The sequence below is a fragment of the Ovis aries genome, chromosome 10, assembly GCF_016772045.2.
Source record: "Ovis aries strain OAR_USU_Benz2616 breed Rambouillet chromosome 10, ARS-UI_Ramb_v3.0, whole genome shotgun sequence".
In the NCBI taxonomy this organism is placed as follows: Eukaryota; Metazoa; Chordata; class Mammalia; order Artiodactyla; family Bovidae; genus Ovis; species Ovis aries.
In genome coordinates this window covers 72,547,130-72,568,739 of record NC_056063.1, presented here as the reverse complement: position 1 = coordinate 72,568,739, position 21,610 = coordinate 72,547,130, and the positions used below count along the sequence as shown (strand labels likewise).

Here is a 21,610-nt window from a genome sequence, read left to right as displayed (position 1 = left end):
GTCTAGGTTGGTCATAGCTTTTCTTCCAAGGAGCAAGTGTCTTTTACTTTTCTAGTAATTGAGGCAATCAGAGGAGAAATGGCCCAGAGATGATGATAGGTTAGCCAGTTAACAGTGTCCGTCACACCAAGACAGAATAAGCTCTTAGTAAATACAGGCTGTTTTGATGATGATAATGAAGTAGATGCACGGTTCATTGGAGACCAAGTGATAGAAGCCACAGCACATCATCCCTTCCTGGGATGTTCTTTGCTTCACTGACCACCTAACAAATTCTTGCTTATCCTTTAAAACTAAGTATTACTCCTTTCTGTAATTTTCCTAATTGCTCTCACCATTCTTCAAGCAAAATGCATATTTTATAAGAATTCTTGTTTTTTGAATAATGCCACTTACAAGAAGGAAGAGAGATTGGGAAAGAAGGGGAAAGAAAGGAATGCCAGTGTATCAGTGGCATCACATAATCCAATTTATTTTTTGCTCAGTTAAGAGTCCAAAATGGGTGTTCCTGGTCATCAAAGCTTTGCTCTGTGTGATTTTGATTCCAGAGGCTGAAGAGTTTCATGAGGTTTAAGAGGTGATATTGTGGAAGTAAAAGAGATAATTGGAAAGACCAAATGGGATTCTTGAGCTTCCATGGTGGCTCTGATGGTAAAGAATCCGCCTGCAACATGGGAGACCTGGGTTCGACTAACCACTAATGACTGTAAAACTATTGAGTAAAATTGGGTTGTCCAAGAGGAAAAGCAGCAGGAAAAGTTTAAAGGCTTATTCTATTATTTTTTGTAACAAATCATTAGCTATTGATTAAAAAGATGATGGAGGGTATTAAATAAATATACACGTTTGATAGTAACTAGTAGAGAAAAGTCTAAATCTTCCAAAGTATGAAGAGAGCTGAGTGAACAAGAAAAAAAAAAGAACTTTAAAGATGCATCTTGAAAGAGTAAACAGCATGAAAGAATCCCATTTGAGGCTAACCAAGTCTAGGATATCAATAAATGTAAATAAGCTTAACATATTAGCAAAATTTTTCTGTTTGTTTCATTAGGTGTGAAACAGACACCTAATGTTTGTATGTGAAATAAAAACCCTTAACATGATTCAGAAATGTCAAAAATGAAAGAATGTGCAAAGGTATATCAAGCAAATACTATGTTCTAAGGGTATGATCTTAAAATGCCATGAAGCCAAATTCTGTTCTAAAAATATTAATGACAAAAAATGGCCCTTATAACGCTAAAGGATATAATTCCTAATGAAAATAGAGAAGTTTAAGATATCTTTACACCAAAACACTGCAGCACCATCATGAAACAAACTACAGGAAATGGAAGGAGAAGTATAGTTTACCTCTCTAAGACTAATGAAATGGTCAGAAAGTAAGTAAAGATATAGAAAACCAAGGGAAAGTAGTAATTGCAAAAATTCCAGAAAGTGGAAAATAGGAAAAAATTCTCAGTCTCAGTGCAAACTAGAAAATCAATAACAAAGTCAGAAAAAGTTTATTCACTTGAACGTTAAAACCTGTTTACTCTTAAGTAGAAGAAAAAATAAAATACATCAAAATTATAAAAATTCTTGATAACATTTGAAAGCATAAGATATTAGAATTTTTACATCAATATTTATATCAATTAAAAAAGTTAAGTTTTAGTTAACTAAAAGTGAACATTGAAACACTTCTTTCATGGAAACTTATGAATTTAGAGTAATTGCTAAATCTTTACACATACACCAAAGTTTTGAGTTCTGGGCTATCAAAGAGTAGGAATGTGCCAGCTGTCAAATGCTAAGTGTTTGTGTGCACATGCACATACAGTATAAAATGTAATAGGTAAGTAGTAGTTGTAGCATTAGGAAATTAATATCACATATTACAAAATCAAAATACTCAAGTATTGTCTCTCTAAACTTTTATAAGATTCCCATCAAGTGTGGGCAGTACTACCCAAAGGCCAAATATGGGCTGCGGCCTGTCATAATGCATGAAAGTTTTATTAGAACATAATCATGCTCATTTGTTGATTGTAAGTGGTGCTTTTGTGCTGCAGGATGGAGTTGAGTAGTTGGCAAAACCGAAAAATATTTGCTATCCAACTCAATGGAAATAGTTTGCCAACTCCTGACGCAGATCAACTATTGTTATATCATTTGGTTAATTATTTTCTCTATTTCCAGCATCTTCAAGATAAATTTGATATTCAGCCAGGTGATGCTGGTCTGTATATAAATGGACTTCATGTTGATATGGATTCCTATGATCCTTTTAGGTAAGTATTAAATTACTGATACAAACTCTGGTTTATGTGTAAAGGTGCACTTTTGTTCTGAATTTAGTATTTGTTGAAATGCAGATATTCACTTTAAAGCAAATATATCTGTTTGATTTTGCAAAGCAACTGTTATTTTGATAGAATATTCTAAGTGTCTTTGAATATCAGACCTGAAAGAAACCTTGGAGAAATTTATTCAGATGATAAAATTGAAGTTTCTGAATCCTAGAGTTATTCTTGTCCTATTATTTGAAACTGTCTTTAATTGACAAGTTCAGTTCAGTTCAGTTGCTCAGTCATGTCCGACTCTTTGCAACCCCATGAATCACAGCACGCCAGGCTACCCTGTCCATCACCATCTCCCAGAGTTCACTCAGACTCATGTCCATTGATCAGTGATGCCATCCAGCCATCTCATCCTCGGTCGTCCCCTTCTCCTCCTGTCCCCAATCCCTCCCAGCATCAGAGTCTTTTCCAATGAGTCAGCTCTTCGCACGAGGTGCCCAAAGTACTGGAGCTTCAGCTTTAGCATCATTCCCTCCAAAGAAATCCCAGGGGTGATCTCCTTCAGAATGGACTGGTTGGATCTCCTTGCAGTCCAAGGGACTCTCAAGAGTCTTCTCCAACACCACAGTTCAAAAGCATCAATTCTTTGGTGCTCAGATTTCTTTATAGTCCAACTCTCACATCCATACATGACCACAGGAAGAACCATAGCCTTGACGGGACGGACCTTAGTCGGCAAAGTAATGTCTCTGCTTTTGAATATACTATCTAGGTTGGTCATAACTTTTCTTCCAAGGAGTAAGTGTCTTTTACTTTCATTGCTGCAGTCACCATCTGCAGTGATTTTGGAGCCCAAAAAAGTAAAGTCTGACACTGTTTCTACTGTTTCCCCATCTATTTCCCATGAAGTGATGGGACCAGATGCCATGATCTTCGTTTTCTGAATGTTGAGCTTTAAGCCAACTTTTTCGCTCTCCTCTTTCACTTTCATCAAGAGGCTTTTTAGCTCCTCTTCACTTTTTTGCCATAAGGGTGGTGTCATCTGCATATCTGAGGTTATTGATATTTCTCCCGGCAGTCTTGATTCCAGCTTGTGTTTCTTCCAGCCCAGCGTTTCTCATGATGTACTCTGCATAGAAGTTAAATAAGCAGGGTGACAGTATACAGCCTTGACATACTCCTTTTCCTATTTGGAACTAGTCTGGAACTAAACTGTTGCTTCCTGATCTGCATATAGATTTCTCAAGAGGCAGGTCAGGTGGTCTGGTATTCCCATCTCTTTCAGAATTTTCCAGTTTATTGTGATCCACACAGTCAAAGGCGTTGGCATAGTCAATAAAGCAGAAATAGATGTTTTTCTGGAACTCTCTTGCTTTTTCGATGATCCAGCGGATGTTGGCAATTTGATCTCTGGTTCCTCTGCCTTTTAGGTCTATCATTAGCTTGAATGTTTCTTGGGCCAGCGCTCAGTAGCTAGGGAGTTGTACCCTTCAGAAAAGATGTGAAAGGAGTATGAGATGTTTTTGCAGAATAAAGAAACCAGCAGGAAGAATTTTAAGTGCTTGTATCCATCAGAAAGTAAACTTGAAATGTTAGATTGCTAGGGACTTCCCTGGCAGTCCAGTGGTTAAGACTTTATGCTCCCAGTGCCGGGAGCATAGATTTGATCCCTGGTTGGGGAACTAAGATCCCCAGTGCAGCACTGTGTGGCCAAAAGAAGGAAAAGATAGATTGCTCGATAATGTCTCTTTAGGTCAAAAAAGTTCCCCAAAATGCTCTAGTGCAGAATTAGAAAGTCTTGTATTTATCGTGGCCATTAAGCTATAAATGAAAAGCCGTGGGCCACAGAAGACAAATCAAAGTGAATTTATTTTACTTTTAAAGAGAGTCATAAAACTACTTTAAAAATTCATGATTAGAATATGAGATGAATTTAGTAAACACAATACTTTATTTCAAATATTTAGTTTTTTTTTAATTTTTAGTTTTTTATTTTTTAAATTTTAAAATCTTTAATTCTTACATGCATTCCCAAACATGAACCCCCTCCCACCTCCCTCCCCATAACATCTTTCTGGGTCATCCCCATGCACCAGCCCCAAGCATGCTGCATCCTGCGTCAGACATAGACTGGCGATTCAATTCACATGATAGTATACATGTTAGAATGTCATTCTCCCAAATCATCCCACCCTCTCCCTCTCCCTCTGAGTCCAAAAGTCCGTTATACACATCTGTGTCTCTTTCCCTGTCTTGCATACAGGGTCGTCATTGCCATCTTCCTAAATTCCATATATATGTGTTAGTATACTGTATTGGTGTTTTTCTTTCTGGCTTACTTCACTCTGTATAATCGGCTCCAGATTCATCCATCTCATCAGAACTGATTCAAATGAATTCTTTTTAACAGCTGAGTAATACTCCATTGTGTATATGTACCACAGCCTTCTTATCCATTCAATATTTTTGAGATTAGTTGTTTGTCAGTTGCTTCATTTGCTATTATTTTCTCCCATTCAGAAGGCTGTCTTTTCACCTTGCTTATATTTTCCTTTGTTGTGCAGAAGCTTTTAATTTTAATTAGATCCCATTTGTTTATTTTTGCTTTTATTTCCAGCATTCTGGCAGGTGGATCATAGAGGATCCTGCTGTGATTTATGTCTGAGAGTGTTTTGCCTATGTTCTCCTCTAGGAGTTTTATAGTTTCTGATCTTACATTTAGATCTTTAATCCATTTTGAGTTTATTTTTGTGTGCGGTGTTAGAAAGTGATCTAGTTTCATTCTTTTACAAGTGGTTGACCAGTTTTCCCAGCACCACTTGTTAAAGAGATTGTCTTTACTCCATTGTATATTCTTGCCTCCTTTGTCAAAGATAAGGTGTCCATATGTGTGTGGATTTATCTCTGGGCTTCCTATTTTGTTCCATTGATCTGTATGTCTGTCTTTGTGCCAGTACCATACTGTCTTGATGACTGTGGCTTTGTAGTAGAGCCTGAAGTCAGGCAAGTTGATTCCTCCAGTTCCATTCTTCTTTCTCAAGATTGCTTTGGCTATTCGAGGTTTTTGTATTTCCATACAAATCTTGAAATGATTTGTTCTAGTTCTGTGAAAAATGTGGCTGGTAGCTTGATAGGGATTGCATTGAATTTGTAAATTGCTTTGGGTAGTATACTCATTTTCACTATATTGATTCTTCCAATCCATGAACATGGTATATTTCTCCATCTATTAGTGTCCTCTTTGATTTCTTTCATCAGTGTTTTATAGTTTTCTATATATAGGTCTTTAGTTTCTTTAGGTAGATATATTCCTAAGTATTTTATTCTTTTTGTTGCAATGGTGAATGGAATTGTTTCCTTAATTTCTTTTTCTACTTTCTCATTATTCGTGTATAGGAATGCAAGGGATTTCTGTGTGTTGATTTTATATCCTGCAACTTTACTGTATTCATTGATGAGCTCTAGTAATTTTCTGGTGGAGTCTTTAGGGTTTTCCATGTAGAGGATCATGTCATCTGCAAACAGTGAGAGTTTTACTTCTTCTTTCCAATTTGGATTCCTTTTATTTCTTTTTCTGCTCTGATTGCTGTGGCCAAAACTTCCAGAACTATGTTGAATAGTAGCGGTGAAAGTGGACACCCTTGTCTTGTTCCTGACTTTAGGGGAAATGCTTTCAATTTTTCACCATTGAGGATAATGTTTGCTGTGGGTTTGTCATAGATAGCTTTTATTATGTTGAGGTATGTTCCTTCTATTCCTGCTTTCTGGAGAGTTTTATCATAAATGGATGTTGAATTTTGTCAAAGGCCTTCTCTGCATCTATTGAGATAATCATATGGTTTTTATTTTTCAATTTGTTAATGTGGTGAATTACATTGATTGATTTGCGGATATTGAAGAATCCTTGCATCCCTCTGCAGCTCAACTCCAGAAAAATAAACGACCCAATCAAAAAATGGGCCAAAGAACTAAATAGACATTTCTCCAAAGAAGACATACGGATGGCTAACAAACACATGAAAAGATGCTCAACATCACTCATTATTAGAGAAATGCAAATCAAAACCTCAATGAGGTACCACTTCACACCAGTCAGAATGGCTGCGATCCAAAAATCTGCAAGCAATAAATGCTGGAGAGGGTGTGGAGAAAAGGGAACCCTCCTACACTGTTGGTGGGAATGCAAACTAGTACAGCCACTATGGAGAACAGTGTGGAGATTCCTTAAAAAATTGCAAATAGAACTACCTTATGACCCAGCAATCCCACTTCTGGGCATACACACCGAGGAAAGCAGAATTGAAAGAGACACATGTACCCCAATGTTCATCACAGCACTGTTTATAATAGCCAGGACATGGAAACAACCTAGATGTCCAAATATTTAGTTTTAATTGAATTCAGTTTGCTTTTTTTGAATGTAAACTTTCATTTTCTTAGCAAGTTTAGAAATATATAGGAAAACACAGGAAAGATTGAGAAGCTGGTTTCAAGTGGAGTTTTTATCTTTATTTAGTTGAGTTTTTGCACCTAATATTGGGAAAATGCTAATCTAAGATGTGAAGGATAGATACTACACATAGAGAAGAGCAGTTGTTAGTTCCTGGCTGTAAGCTTCAAAGTACAGAAATTACATCTGTGCTCAAGAACAGTGAAAATAGATTTAAAAGAGGGCAGAATTGGCAGGTAGATTTTGAAGTTTTCTGTGGCATTGTATGGGGAAATTTTTATAGCAGGAACACTTTGAGATGTAATTTATCAATGGAAAGGCTACAGGTTATTTGAGAAATAGAACCCTCTTGGGTCCTCACCTGGTCATTAGTGATCTGCACGATGTGTGATACATTTTTGTTCCTTCTTGTTGGGATCACTAGTTGAAACTACTGTAATTCCCTTAAAGGAGAGAAAATATATGAGGATATTTATATCACAATCAAAGAAAGAGGTTCTCAGGAAAGATCAGAGAATGTCAGATAAAAAACAGTGTGAAGAGGCTGATGAATGGAAGAAAATGATGCAAGAAAGAGGAGAGGAAGGACAATGTCCTAATATTGAGGTTATGTCCTAGATCTGAGAGAGGTGCTGTGCAACCAGTACTGTAGAATTTGGGGCACGAAAGTAAAGGAAACATAATTTTTCTCTTTCTTCCTATCTTCTGCATTTTGGGGTTGTGGAGAACTGATGTCATGCCCACAGCCCAACCTTTCTTCCTGTGATCCCAGAGGAGCCAAAGCCCTCATGCTTAGGGTCAGGTCAGCACTGGGTCACACAGCGTGTGCCCAAGCCTGGCTCTCACCTCCAGGGAGACTAGGACAGTAGGAGGCAGGGGCAGTGACTAGGGAAGAAGGCACATCAGTTCAGTCCAGTCGCTCAGTCATGTCCAACTCTTTGCGACCCCATGAATCGCAGCATGCCAGGGCTCCCTGTCCATCACCAACTCCTGGAGTTCACTCAGACTCACATCCATTGAGTCAGTGATAACCATCCAGCCATCTCATCCTCAGTCGTCCCCTTCTTCTCCTGCCCCCAATTCCTCCCAGCATCAGAGTCTTTTCCAGTGAATCAATTCTTCGCATGAGGTGCCCAAAGTACTGGAGTTTCGGCTTTAGCATCATTCCTTCCAAAGAAATCCCAGGGTTGATCTCCTTCAGAATGGACTGGTTGGATCTCCTTGCAGTCCAAGGGACTCTCAAGAGTCTTTTCCAACACCGACCAAATAAATCATAGGAGTTCCATAAATGTGTTTTATGTATCTACCTTAGCTACATCTACCATAGAGCTACTTAATAGTTAGCCCAGCCTCAGAGTGGACCAGACTCTGGTCAAGTAGAACCGTCCAAGAAATTGACTCTGGTAACATATTGGATGTTACTTATTTTGGTAGCCAGCCTGTTCAGACTTGAGTGATGTCAGTACAGTATAACTACCAGAAAGAAAGAGGTCACAAAGGTGTCTTGATTGTCCGACTTGTGTAATTTTTCTGTATCTTAGTGAAGTTGTCTGGCTCACAGTTTGAGCTCTGGATAAGTATGTATCTGTAATGCAGGCAGCTTTAAAATTCAATGTGGTAAAATCAGTTCAATAATAAATTTCGATTTGGCTAATGTCTGAATGCTTTCTGTGGTATAGAGACTGCTAGATATTGGGGGTATAGTGGTGAACAAGACAGAAATGTCCTAAACAGAATTTACGGTCTAGTGGGATAATTGAAATTTAGTAATAATTACATTGTGATAAGGTTTCTAAAAGATAAAGTGTAGTGCTTTGAGAGTTTTAAACTTGTTCTCCATGGGGACAATGGATATCAGTTTTCTTCAAGGAAGTGATATTTAAGGATGAATCAGGTAGAGTAGAGAGTAGAGGTTCTGCAAACATGACATATTTGAGAAAATGCATGGTCTAATATGGCCAGAGTATGCAGTGAAGAGCTGGAAGGTACTTAGGTTGTACAGGTGGACAAAGATTGTGGAACCAGGTTTCACATTTTGGCCTTTTATCTTGAAGGCAGGAGAAGCCAGTGAAAGGTTCTAAGCAAATTTAATGATCAGTTCAGTTGCTCAGTTGCGTCTGACTCTCTGCAACGCCATGGACTGCAGCACACCAGGCCTCCCTGTCCATCACCAACTCTCAGAGTTTACTCAAACTCATGTCCATTGAGTCGATGATGTCACCCAGCATCTCATCCTCTGTTGTCCCCTTCTCTCTCCTTCAGTCTTTCCCAGCATCAGGGTCTTTTCCAATAAGTCAGTTCTTCACATCAGGTGGCCAAAGTATTGGGAGTTTCAGCTTCAGCATCAATCCTTCCAATGAATATTCAGGACTGATTTCCTTTAGGATGGATTGGTTGGATCTCCTTGCAATCCAAGGGACTCTCAGGAGTCTTCTCCAACCCCACAGTTCAAAAGGATCAATTCTTTGGCGCTCAGCTTTCTTTATAGTCCAACTCTCACATCCATACATGACTACTGGAAAAACCATAGCTTTGACTAGACAGACCTTTGTTGGCAAAGTAATGTCTCTGCTTTATAATATGCTGTCTGGGTTGGTCATAACTTTTCTTCCAAGGAGTAGGCATCTTTTAATTGCATGGCTGCAGTCACCATCTGCAGTGATTTTGGAGCCCCCCAAAATAAATTCTATCACGGTTTCCTATTTTCCCCCATCTATTAGCCATGAAGTGGTGGGACCAGATGCCATGATCTTAGTTTTCTTAATGTTGAGTTTTAAGCCAACTTTTTCACTCTCCTCTTTCACTTTCATCAAGAGGCTTTTTAATTTCTCTTTGCTTTCCACCATAAGGGTGGTGTCATCTGCTTATCTGAGGTCATTGATATTTCTCCCAGAAATGTTGCTTCCAGCTTGTGCTTCATCCAGTCCAGCAGTTCTCATGATGTATTCTGCATAGAAGTTAAATAAGCAGGGTGACAGTATACAGTGTTGACATACTCCTTTCCCAATTTGGAACCAGTTTGTTGTTCCATGTCCACTTCTAACTGTTGCTTCCTGACCTGTGTACAGGTTTCTCAAGAGGGAGGTCAGGTGGTCTGGATTCCCATCTCTTTCAGAATTTTCCACAGCTTATTGTGATCCACACAGTCAAAGGCTTTGGCATAGTCATTAGAGCAGAAGTAGATGTTTTTCTGGAACTCTCTCGCATTTTCAATGATCCAGCAGATGTTGGCAATTTGATCTCTGGTTCCTCTGCCTTTTCTAAAACCAGCTTGAACATCTGGAAGTTCATGGTTCACATACTGTTGAAGCCTGGCTTGTAGAATTTTGAGCATTACTTCACTAGTGTGTGAGATGAGTGCAATTGTGCAGTAGTTTGAGCATTCTTTGTCATTGCCTTTCTTTGGGATTGGAATGAAAACTGACCTTTTCCAGTCCTGTGGCCACTGCTGAGTTTTCCAAATTTGCTGGCATATTGAGTGCAGCACTTTGACAGCATCATCTTTCAGGATTGAACCAGCTCAACTGGAATTCCATCACCTCCACTAGCTTTGTTTGTAATGATCCTTCCTAAGGCCCACTTGACTTCACATTCCAGGATGTCTGGCTCTGGGTGAGTGATCACACCATTGTGATTATCTTAGTCGTGAAGATCTTTTTTGTATAGTTCTTCTGTGTATTCTTGCCACCTCTTCTTAATATCTTGTGTTTTTGTTAGCTCCATATCTTTTCTGTCATTTATTGTGCCCATCTTTGCATGAAAAGTTCCCTTGGTATCTCTAATTTTCTTGAAGAGATCTTTGTAGTCTTTTCCATTCTATTGTTTTCCTAGTAACTATTAAAAGAGAAGCATGAAAAATAGTTTTTATTATTTAACAATCCAGAGATAAGTTTTCCTGATAAACCTATCATATTTCAAGAACCAGTTTTTTTTTTAAATTTTGTATTCAAAATTCAATATTTGAAAAGAGCAAGGAAGAAACTGGTGCTCTTGAGAGCAACTGTGTGCTTAGTAGTAAATTCATTTAGTCGTAATACTCTACCAGGTGATTATTGCTGTTCTCTTTTTATGTATGGGGAAACAAAGACTCAGATCTCACATAAAGATAGGGACACAACTAGCAAATAGTTTCAGGGTTTGAAATCTCATGCCCTTTTCAGGGTACCATACCATGTAGCTCTATCTAGTTTTTCTGTTGATAGGTTTCCTTGAAAACTAGGTATTGGTAACAAAGATGGTAGTTACAGAAGCTATGAAGAGTATTATAATTCTATCACATTAAAAGTATCTCTTCAATAAGCATCATAACATTTTTCTAAATGGAGAGAACATTGGCAGTGCCATCCACAGTTCTTATTTTACAAATGAGAAAATTCAGACTAAAGGGATTAAGAACTTTAAGAAGCCACACCAGTGTAGTGGTATAGCCCCAACTAAATCTTATTATTGGTAATTTATGATATTCAAGGTGGTCCTTTTTTTTTTAAATCACATTCATCTTGTAATACATTTGAAGGGAATGGTAAAATGTCTACTTTGTAATACAGTCAGAATTGTCTAGGATACAGACATGCTGTGCGGTTATCATACAGGCCAGCTTGAAATACTTCCAAAACAACCTTCTTAGGAGTTTAGATATTAGCTCTCTACTCTTTAAATGTAGATTTCTATAGTCCTCCTGAAGAACTATACCTAAAGCTGATATATCACTTTATTCTGATTCTGTTCATTTCTAAAAGGCAAGGTGATTTCCACGAATGGAGTTTTGAATGAAGCACTTGGGTTAAATATAATAAATACAAATACTTGTTTTCAAAAAAGTAATAATCAGAATTCCTCCTTGCCTAGTAGATTTTTACCTTCCCCAACATGAACATGCTTTACCATGGTCTGTACAGCCTTACCTATCTTTGCAGATGGCCTTCATGTCTCAGCTCTGCGAGTCCACTGGCTAAGTTCCTGGGCAGGAGGTTTCATCTCTCTGAGCCTCACTGGCATCTCTTGAGACTTCCTGAGGTTATGAGACCCAGAGTGAACTTGATAAGCAGTGGTTTAAAGTATCAAATTGCTCTGACTCTTTGTCAGTAAGGTCATTTATTGATGATGTGTTACTTTTAGCAATACTACTTTCTAACATTAGTAGTACTAAGAGCTGTCAAATTATTGTATATGCAATTAGAAATTTTAATATGTATTCTAAACATACGTGAATTTTCATACTTTTATGAAACTTTGTATTTTAGGTCATGTTTGATCTTGTTTTTTGTATCAAGAGAGTAACCTCTACTGTATTTTTTCCCTTCATTTTTGGCTTGCTCAGGAATGACTATATTTTCACTTCCTTGGTGAAGGAATATAATATATATATACCTTAATGTCTTGCCCTTTAAAGAAGATTTTGTTATAACTTAAAAAAAACTCAGTATAGTTTACACTAGATAACTAATTAGAAATTCTTGTCCTGTTTGTTAATGAGTTTAATAATGTGTTTTTGTGCTGTTAATAAAAATACAATAAAAACTTGTTTCTAATGCTTTGAGATATCTATGAACTTTAAAGGATTTAATAAAAAATTTTGGCAAATCAAAGTAAAACATTTCTTTTCTTTAAACCTAAAGTCTTTTGGATATGCTGAAACTGGAAGGAAAAATGATGAGTGGCCTTCACAGTCTTGGGATCAAAGGAGAAGATATGAGCAAGTTTTTAAAATTAAGTGTACGTAGTTGGGATGATACCTATGCACTGGATATTAGACATTCTTCTATCATGGTAAGTGCCCCTGTGATTTCTCACTTTAAAACTTTTAGTAGACTTCAGACTTAAAACCAGATATTGGCAGACTTTAGAATTAATTTAAGCATTTTGAAAGAGGTTATAGGAGTAAGAATAAAAAGTAAAACTCAGTGAGAAGAAAAAGTAAAACTACAGACTCATTCCCTCTCCCCGTAGATCTTCCTTTCCCCTCTCTTGTATTCTCTGTACTTCTTCAGGAGAATATCTACTCAGCTCATTCAGTATCCTTTCCAGCTTTAAAGATAAAACAAAACGAGAACAACAGAATAACTGCCTAAGCAACAGCAGCAACAAAATACCAAATGGTTAATATCTCAGGAATATATGAATACCACCTTAACATAGTGAAAATCTTGCCGAACAATTTGCAGTGGCTTCCTGATGTTCTGGTCAATGTATTACAGCCTAAGTGAATTTTTTTGAAATCTGATCACATCACTTTTCCTTCTTTAAAGCACAAAAATAGTCTATGGTATGGCCTAATAGGTGGAAATGGCTTACTTCCTCCTTTTCCTGCCAGAACAATCTTCCCACCTATAGAGTTGGTCAGCCATCCAGGAATCAGGGAATGATAACAGCACCAAAGGACTGCTGCGTTCCCTGAACATCAGAGACCTCAGACTGAAGACAAACTACATTCGTTATTTGTTAGTTGGACCATTGTATCTTCTAGGACAGTTTCACAAGTTTCTTGTTTGTTGGCTCCAGGTTTTTTTTTTAAACTAGTCTTTAGACCATGTCCTCTCACTGGCTAAATTTTACTCTTACTTGGATGTCTTTATACTCAATAACAGATATCTATTTCCAATAATGTTTTTATCAGTAAGAGGAATGACCATGTTAGTTACTTTAATACTTTGTGTCTTTTATTTTAAGTATTTATGCTTTTGACCATTTTCAGAAAAATGCTGGAGGTGAGATAAAATGAGGGGAGTAATTTTCAAAGCTATTCTGAACATAAGTAATAGACCTGTAAAGAAACTTTCCAACTCCATTTATGAAATAGCATCCTTATCCTCCAAGGTTGGCTATGGAAGATGGTCAGTCACGTGGGGGGAACAGTCCCCTGATGCTGTTCCCACTGTCCGCACTGCCCACAGAGTCTCCGCCTGTATGCTATAAAAACTCCTCTCTTGCCCAGCTCTTGGACACTTAGAGGAGGCATTCTTTTCCAAGGAACTTCTTGGAAGTAATTTTTATTGAGGTAAAATATAATATAAGGTAATGCTCTGTTAAGCATTTTAAGTCTGTAATTCATTGGCATTAAATATATTCACAGTCTTGTCCAACTGTCACCATTATCTGTTTCCAGAACTTCATCATTTCAAATAGACACCCATTCCCTTCTCCCTTAAGTGCCTGGTAACCTCTGTTCTACTTTTTGTCTCTGTGAATCTGCCTGTTCCCATAACTGCATGTAAGGGTAGTCATATGATATTTGTCCAATTATGCCTGACTTATTTCACTCACCATGATGTTTTCAGGGTTCATCCATATTGTAGCATGTATAAGAATTTCATTCCTTCTAAGACTAGTAATTTTTTTTTTTAGTTTTTTATTTTTTTAATTTTAAAATCTTTAATTCTTACATGTGTTCCCAAACATGAACCCCCCCTCCCACCTCCCTCCCCATAACATCTCTGTGGGTCATCCCCATGCACCAGCCCCAAGCATGCTGTATCCTGTGTCAGGCATAGACTGGCGATTCAATTCTTACATGATAGTATACATGTTAGAATGCCATTCTCCCAAATCATCCCACCCTCTCCCTCTCCCTCTGAGTCCAAAAAGTCCGTTATACACAGCTGTGTCTTTTTTCCTGTCTTGCATACAGGGTTGTCATTGCCATCTTTCTAAATTCCATATATATGTGTTAGTATACTATATTGGTGTTTTTCTTTCTGGCTTACTTCACTCTGTATAATTGGCTCCAGTTTCAAGCAAGGTGATAAGACTAGTAATTTTTAAAGTATCTTTTTTATGTACTATTAAGGGAAGCTTTATGTCTCAAATGCTTCTATTTTTCCACTTGGAAAGTGCCTGTCTGAATAGAAAATTGTTCCTGAGACTTGATTCTCTAGCTACCTCCAAAAAGATTAACTGGCACAAAATGCAGAGCTCTGAGGTCTCAGCACTGTTCAACTTGGTCTGTTAGAGCAGCAAAATTAACTTACACATAAACTTTATTTTTGCTTCGTAGTATTTGCTACCACCCATTATGATATGTATTCGTTTATAATCTTCTTCCAGTGGAATGTAAGTGCCCCCCCCCACTCCAGGACTTTGTTAAATACCATCAACATACATCAGATCTTATTTAATAGGAAGTAAGCAAAAAAAATTGTTGAATATCTTAATATCAAAACAAAGTTATTCATGAATGAATGCAGTACTTTGCTTTAAATTCTTTTTTCCCCGAATCTGTCTCTCTGCTTACTTTTTGTCTTTACGGACAAAGCTGAGCCTCTGAGTTAAGTCATTTCTGATTTCAGTGTTTATACCCTCCCCCTCAAAATATGAGGGGTTGGCAGTTTATTTCTTAAAAGTCTGGTTGAGAATTGAGGAAGAACTTGAGGGTCATTAGTTTTCTTCCATCCCTGACTTATGATTTCAGGTTTCTCTGTCTCAGACTTCAGGAGTCACAATTTAGATTTTATCTACTTTAATTGCTGTGCGTTGGCAACCTTTAGTACCTCAGGTATGTGAAGAGTCAGTGAAAACTATCATAGGATTATGTGTTTGGCTCCTCTGGATTGTAATTTATTTTTAGTTCAAGGTGCCAGACCACCCACAGTGATGGGGTGTTTGGTCATATTGTAGGGGTAGCAAAACTACCCCTACAACTATATTTTGCACTTTAGTTAAGAGTGTAACTTGACAACTACACCCCACAGTCATAAAGGCAAATTTCCCTGTCCTCATCCAGTAATGATGCTGTTAATCAGTTGACTAGACATGTGAGTTTATTTCTGGACTTTGAGTTCAGTTCTGTTGATCTGTATCTTATCCTTATTCCAGCACCAGACTGTTTATTTTTTTTTACTGTAGCTTTGTAGTGACTTTAAAAATTCTAAATTATGAGTCCTACAACTTTATTCTTCATCTTTAAGATTGTCGTGGCATTTTACACCTTTTTCCTTTCTTTTTGAATTATGGAATGAGCTTGTCCATGTCTGTAAAAAAAGAAAAGACAAGCTGGAATTTTTATTGAGATTTTGTTGAATCAATAAATTGTTTAAGGAATATTTCCATTTATACATATTACAGTTGCTGTTTAGACATCTTCCAATCTGTGAATGTGAGATGCCTTTCCATTTATTTAGCGTAATTTCTTTCAACAGTGTTTTGCAGCTTTCAGTGTAAGTTTCAGGCTTAGTTAAATTATTTTTAAGTATTTTACACTTTTTGATGTTACTGTAAATGGAATTGTTTCCTTATGTTTAATTTAGAATTTTTTGTTGCCTTTTATTTTTTTGATGTTGAAATACTGAATACTGTGGCACTTCCTGGAAATCAGATTCTCACCCCTCCCTGGGATTTGTGATTATTGCTGTTTGCTGTTGTTTAATAGTGACTCATTTTATAGAGTCTGTATTCTTTTTCATGTGTGGCCACAGAAATCTCTGTTAGGTTAGCCTACTCATCTGCTAACTACTGGACCGAGATTTTACTTAAATACCTGGAACCAGAAAATCTCCCAATCTTTGCATCTTGACAGCGGTGCTTTGTGTGTGTCACACGTGGAGGGAGGGAGAGCAGCACACACTGAACATTCAACCAGGCAGTCTGCATCTCTGCATTCTCTGCATTCAATTCTTGTTTGCATAGAGCTTGAAAGTCAACCAGAAGTGAGAATGTAGGGCCTTCTCTCAGTCATGGCCTTGTATCTTCCCAGGAATTCATCAGAACCTCTCAAAGCCCTGTTTCCCATTTCCCAACCTTTCCTCACTAGGTTTGTAGTTACTCCATCGTGTATCTCATTATCTATTATCTCAGGAGTGTCTAAACATTTTCCAGTAAATGTTTTGCATAAATTAGACTAACAGCTTTCATACTAGGCAAATTATGGGTGAGGCAGAGTAAAGGCAAAACTTTTCAGAAGGTTTTCTAGGAAGTCACCAGACAGTTCAGACAAAAAGTTAACAATTCTTTCAGAATAAAGCCCATTCTCCTGCTTCCAATATTGGTACTGGAATGTGAGCTGTCATTTTCAAGGCTTCTCTTTAGACTGGGAGGAGGAAATGGGATTGAGGTAAATTATTACAATACCACAAATCTCAGTGTTCTTACTGAGATCCAGCCTTTCTTCCTGAGTAAACACTCTCAGGGTTGCTGTAAACTTTTGATTGGTTTTCATCGTTTTGAAAATGATCATTCCCACAGATTTTCTAGTTTTTCCATGTTTTTTTAATAAGGATGAAGTTTTGGAATTTATTACTCAAATGTTTTAGCTAATGTCACTCCCCCAAAGGAACTCAAAAGATGTGAACTATAAGTCTTTGCTTCTCTCAGAATGAGTATCAGCCTCTAACAGATTGACCTATCCTGTGATTCTTTGTTGACTTGTATAACTCCCCGGATGTTGAGGAGGTTGTTTTATAGGTTCTAATCCATAAATGACAATATCTTCTTTTCAGTATCTTGGAAGCCTAGTGGATAGCCAAGGCCTGAGTTATGACCAGCAGAACAGATGGAGGTAGATCTTTGGACTGTCAGTGCCAGTTCTGCACACGACTTTGTGAGGCGCCCTTCTAGTTCCTGTTGCTGCTTCTGTGTGTATCTTCACCTGAGACTAGAGACAGAGCAGTCAGTGACTGTGGACCTAGTCAACATGATTTCCCGTGTTGTTTCAGTAGTTCTCCAAAACGGATCCGGATATCACCTCAACTTCTTCACCCAGCACTCATGGCCATAAATTGTGTCATTTCTATAGCTTTCTAACTTTAGTATTTGTGATAAGAATCATGTAGGGCACTTATTTTGAATGGGAATTATTTAGTAGGTCTGAAGTGGTGCCAAGGAATCTGCATTTTAAATAAACCCATTCAGCTGTTTTGATCTACATCAAAAGCTACTCAACCTCCAGTCATTAATTCAAGTTCAGTGGGACTGATGCATAAAGCATTATGCTGGTTTCTCACTTCAAATTAAAAAAAAATATATTTAACTCACCACCAAGGGGATAAGATACTCATATATCTTTTCCATATTGGAAAGCCAGATATGACTGTCATTTGCTGTTCGAATTATCTTCCTTCAGACTACAGTTGTGAAAATGCCCCTGGGAACAAAGTTGAGGCGAATGTGGTGCTTGCCTCATGTTCCTCCTGCTTTCAAGGGTTGTAACTCCTTAGTTCTTGATTGTTGATTGACCTGTACCTCCAAGCCTCTAAACAGTGGTTTTCCCCTCCTGTTGTCCTTGTTTCAAGAGAGAGGGCTAGTTAAACATAAGCTATTCCACCTTGATTAGAACTGGATGTCCTAAGTGTTGGTTTTAAAATTTTAATTTTTCTAAGTCATTTTATTTTCCTTATGTCCAAGCTTTTAAATTTTAGAGAGGTGAATGACCTCATTGCCTCTTATACCTTAAATGGTTTATGAAGACTATTTAATATACAGTTTAATTTTTTAATATGAAAAATGAGTAAATAGTCAATTGTTTCAAAGGGAATGTAACGTAAAAGGCTATAGTGAGTGAAGTCGCTCAGTCGTGTCCGACTCTTTGCGACCCCATGGACTGTAGCCTACCAAGCTCCTCTGTCCATGGGATTTTCCAGGCAATAGTACTGGAGTGGATTGCCATTTCCTTCTCCAGAGGATCTTCCCGACCCAGGGATCGAACTGGGGTTTCCCGCATTGTAGACAGATGCTTTACCATATGGGAATGTAAAATTGTTGCACATAATGTTTGTTCCTTACAGAATATTCATCTAGCTCCTTATACTTAATCAGAAATGTAGAAAATCTTAGGCATATTTCATTACTGTTTGATAAAAGTCAGATTTGGCTTTGAAAATGATTTAAGTATTAATATAGCTTTCACAGCTTTCTGGATTCTTTTCTAGTGGGTTAATAACTTAGAAACTGATGAGATGTATTTAACATGGCCTTCAAGTTACCAGGAACTTTTGAAACCAGTATTCCCTGGAAGTATACCTTTCATAAGGCGTAATTTTCATAATTTGGTGAGTTTTCTATTTTGAAATTTTGTTTGCATCTTTTATGAAGATATCACTGGTTTTTTTGGTACTACCTTGCTGTTAGGCATCTGAGTAATAAGGAAGTATTTGCCTAATGTAATAAGCTTGAGGTGGCATGGCTGACTAGGTTTCACAAGCTAGCAGGGACACATAACCTGCCTTTTATTGTTTTATCCCCATGTACCTTTATAATACCAATATTAAGTTGATGGCTTACTGTTAAATTTTCTAAAAGGAATTTATGATCAAACTTTTCTTCTGTAAGAATTAATAAATTTCAGTACATTTAAGGGAAAAATACATAAATACTACTTTATAATCTGTGCATATAAATGTTCATTATTACAGTGTTAAGTAACCTTATAGAAATTTAAACTGTGGAGAAAACATCTAGGGCTTTTACAGTCTTTCACATAGGAAGTGAATATCTTAGTTCCTACAACAGATGTTAAGCCGTTATTTTTTTGGTCAAATTCAATTTGTTTCTTTTTTAAAAAATTTATCACAGAAAATCCAGTGAATACTTAGAATAAGGTATTTCACTTCCTGTAAAAAAAAAAAAATTTACTTTGAGCTGTGCTTCAAAAAGAAGATGAGTAATCTGATTAAATTTCATGTATTATTATATTTGGGTGGGTAGCTTTTAGAAATTCTTCATAAACTATGAAACTTTTATATACATTCCTCAAAATTCTTTACTAGAAAGTTTTAAGAAATTGTACCTTGAATTTCATACTTTTAGTTACAGAAATTATATTAAATTTCAATTTCATAAAAATTCTGAAGTGTTAAAATGGTGATTATAGACTGTCTACTTTTTTTTAGGTGTTGTTTATTGATCCTGCTCAAGAATATACCGTGGATTTTATAAAAGTTGCTGAACTTTTCTATCATCATAAAATTCCTCTTAGGTAATTGTCAATTTATAACTGTCAATTGAAGGAAATCCAGTGATGTTCACATTGTGTTACACAGGGTGTTAATGTGGAATTCAAGGTGATAGTTATCTCAGTGCTGTATGTTGTGAAGAATCATACACCCTTATGATAGACTCAGTTAATCACACCTGCTTGCTAATCTTGTTTACTGTATTACCTTCCTGAGAGAATGATCTTGTCACTTTGGATGCTTAAAGATGGATCCATTTCCTATGGTTGTGTTAAGAATATACTTCCCTGCCCCCCTTTTTTTTCTGGAAAAAAAATAGCCACTTGATAATGTCACTACAGAGAGTTTTACATTTTGGAAGACTCCTACAGAGATGAGAATTTTGGTGAATAGTCATTACAAATCAAACCTTTTCAAACAGTAATACTCTTCTTTACCCCATCTGTTAACTCATTCCCTCCATCTAGATGCTGGAGTCTAATAATGTTTAAAATCCATGGTTTGTTATGGTTCAAGAGGGAGTTGTAACATTTCTTATTCATCTTCTTTCCTAGAATTGGTTTTGTGTTCATTGTTAATACGGACGATGAGGTTGATGGAACAAATGATGCTGGAGTTGCCCTTTGGCGAGCTTTCAATTATATTGCAGAAGAGAATGGTGTATCACAAGCATTTATGTTCATAGTACATGTGAGTTAATGCACTACATATAATTTCTTCAGAATGTAGAGTGTTTTTGCATTGTTATCATTATTACTATTTGTTTTAACATTTTAGTTTACAAAAACTATCATGATAGATTAGTGCACATGATGAAATTGATTCTTGCAACTCTCAGCTTAAGTACACAATATTGTCCCCACTTTATAAACAAGGCAACAGAGGCTCTGCCAAAATCTGAATTTATTTAGGTTTACCCAACTGATAGAGGAACATAAATTGTATACGTAAATTTAGAGGAAGCATATTTATAGAAAATAATTAGAGAATTCTTGAACTGGGTTTTGAATAAAATCATGAGTGGAAAAGATTATTTCAAATTTAAATGCTCTAAGTGGCAAAGCTTATAAGACTTCCTAGAGATTTTCAAAGGAGGAAAACTTCACGGCAGCAAATAATGATAAGATTGATACTGAATCTGACAAAGAAACTAAGAATTGGTAAGAATCTGATTAAGGAAGTAATACGAGGTAAGAAGATTATTTTATAATGGTGGCTCTCTTATGGCTCATAATGGAAATATAAATGCATTAAAGAACTGTATTGTTGGTGTTAAGAGAGTCAGATTATAGCTTTAAAAATCTTCTATTCATTTTTATATTTATTGTTCTATGGCTTGTCAACCGTTATTATAACTTCCTATCATATTGGAATGGACTTAAATAGCTGGTAGCTGGGCAGTTAATGATAATCTGGTACAAACAGATAGGATCTCACACCTTATGTAAAAAAATAATATCAGGTAGTTTAAAAACTTAGTGTGAAAAACAAAGAATTAAGATGTTAGAAATTAGGACCCCAAAGGAGTTAAGTTTCCTCAATAATATTTTAAAAATTATGAGTCTGAAGGAGAATACTGATAGATTTAGCTACGTACAAATGAAAACCAGTGCATTGTTCATCAACAGATATCATAAAGAAGTGAAGCAAAAGAGTTCCAAGGAAGAGAAATATTTGCAGTATATGATATGTATTAGATTTCCTGCAAATTGAAAAACCCAATGAAAAAAATACATAAAGAGATTTTTCAAAATATTAGAGGATACACTAATGTTAAGCCAAAATGTATTGAAATTATTAAAGTAAGTAAATGTTTATTACAATTAATGGTAACTGAGTATCTCAGAAATCATAAAAATGCAAATAAAGCTTACCCTGAGATATATCTTATCTCCTATAATTTGGCACTAATTAAGAAAGCTGACAGTATCATACATTAATGAGAATGGAGAACAATGGAAATTCCTTTACACCATTACACTGCCTCTAAGAATATG

At 36.6% G+C, this 21,610-nt stretch overlaps 1 protein-coding gene across 3 annotated transcripts in view; it reads left to right on the top strand.

Annotated features, from left to right (window-relative positions):
• Positions 1–21,610, top strand: part of UGGT2 (UDP-glucose glycoprotein glucosyltransferase 2) — a 154,613-nt gene that overhangs the window by 54,545 nt on the left and 78,458 nt on the right. For all 3 annotated transcript variants that reach the window (XM_060394596.1, XM_004012207.6, XM_042255013.2), the window contains 5 exons: positions 2,182–2,273; positions 12,351–12,501; positions 18,591–18,710; positions 19,551–19,636; positions 20,168–20,303. In XM_060394596.1, the coding sequence (XP_060250579.1) occupies positions 2,182–2,273; positions 12,351–12,501; positions 18,591–18,710; positions 19,551–19,636; positions 20,168–20,303 (585 nt within the window). The remainder of the gene's footprint in view (positions 1–2,181; positions 2,274–12,350; positions 12,502–18,590; positions 18,711–19,550; positions 19,637–20,167; positions 20,304–21,610) is intronic.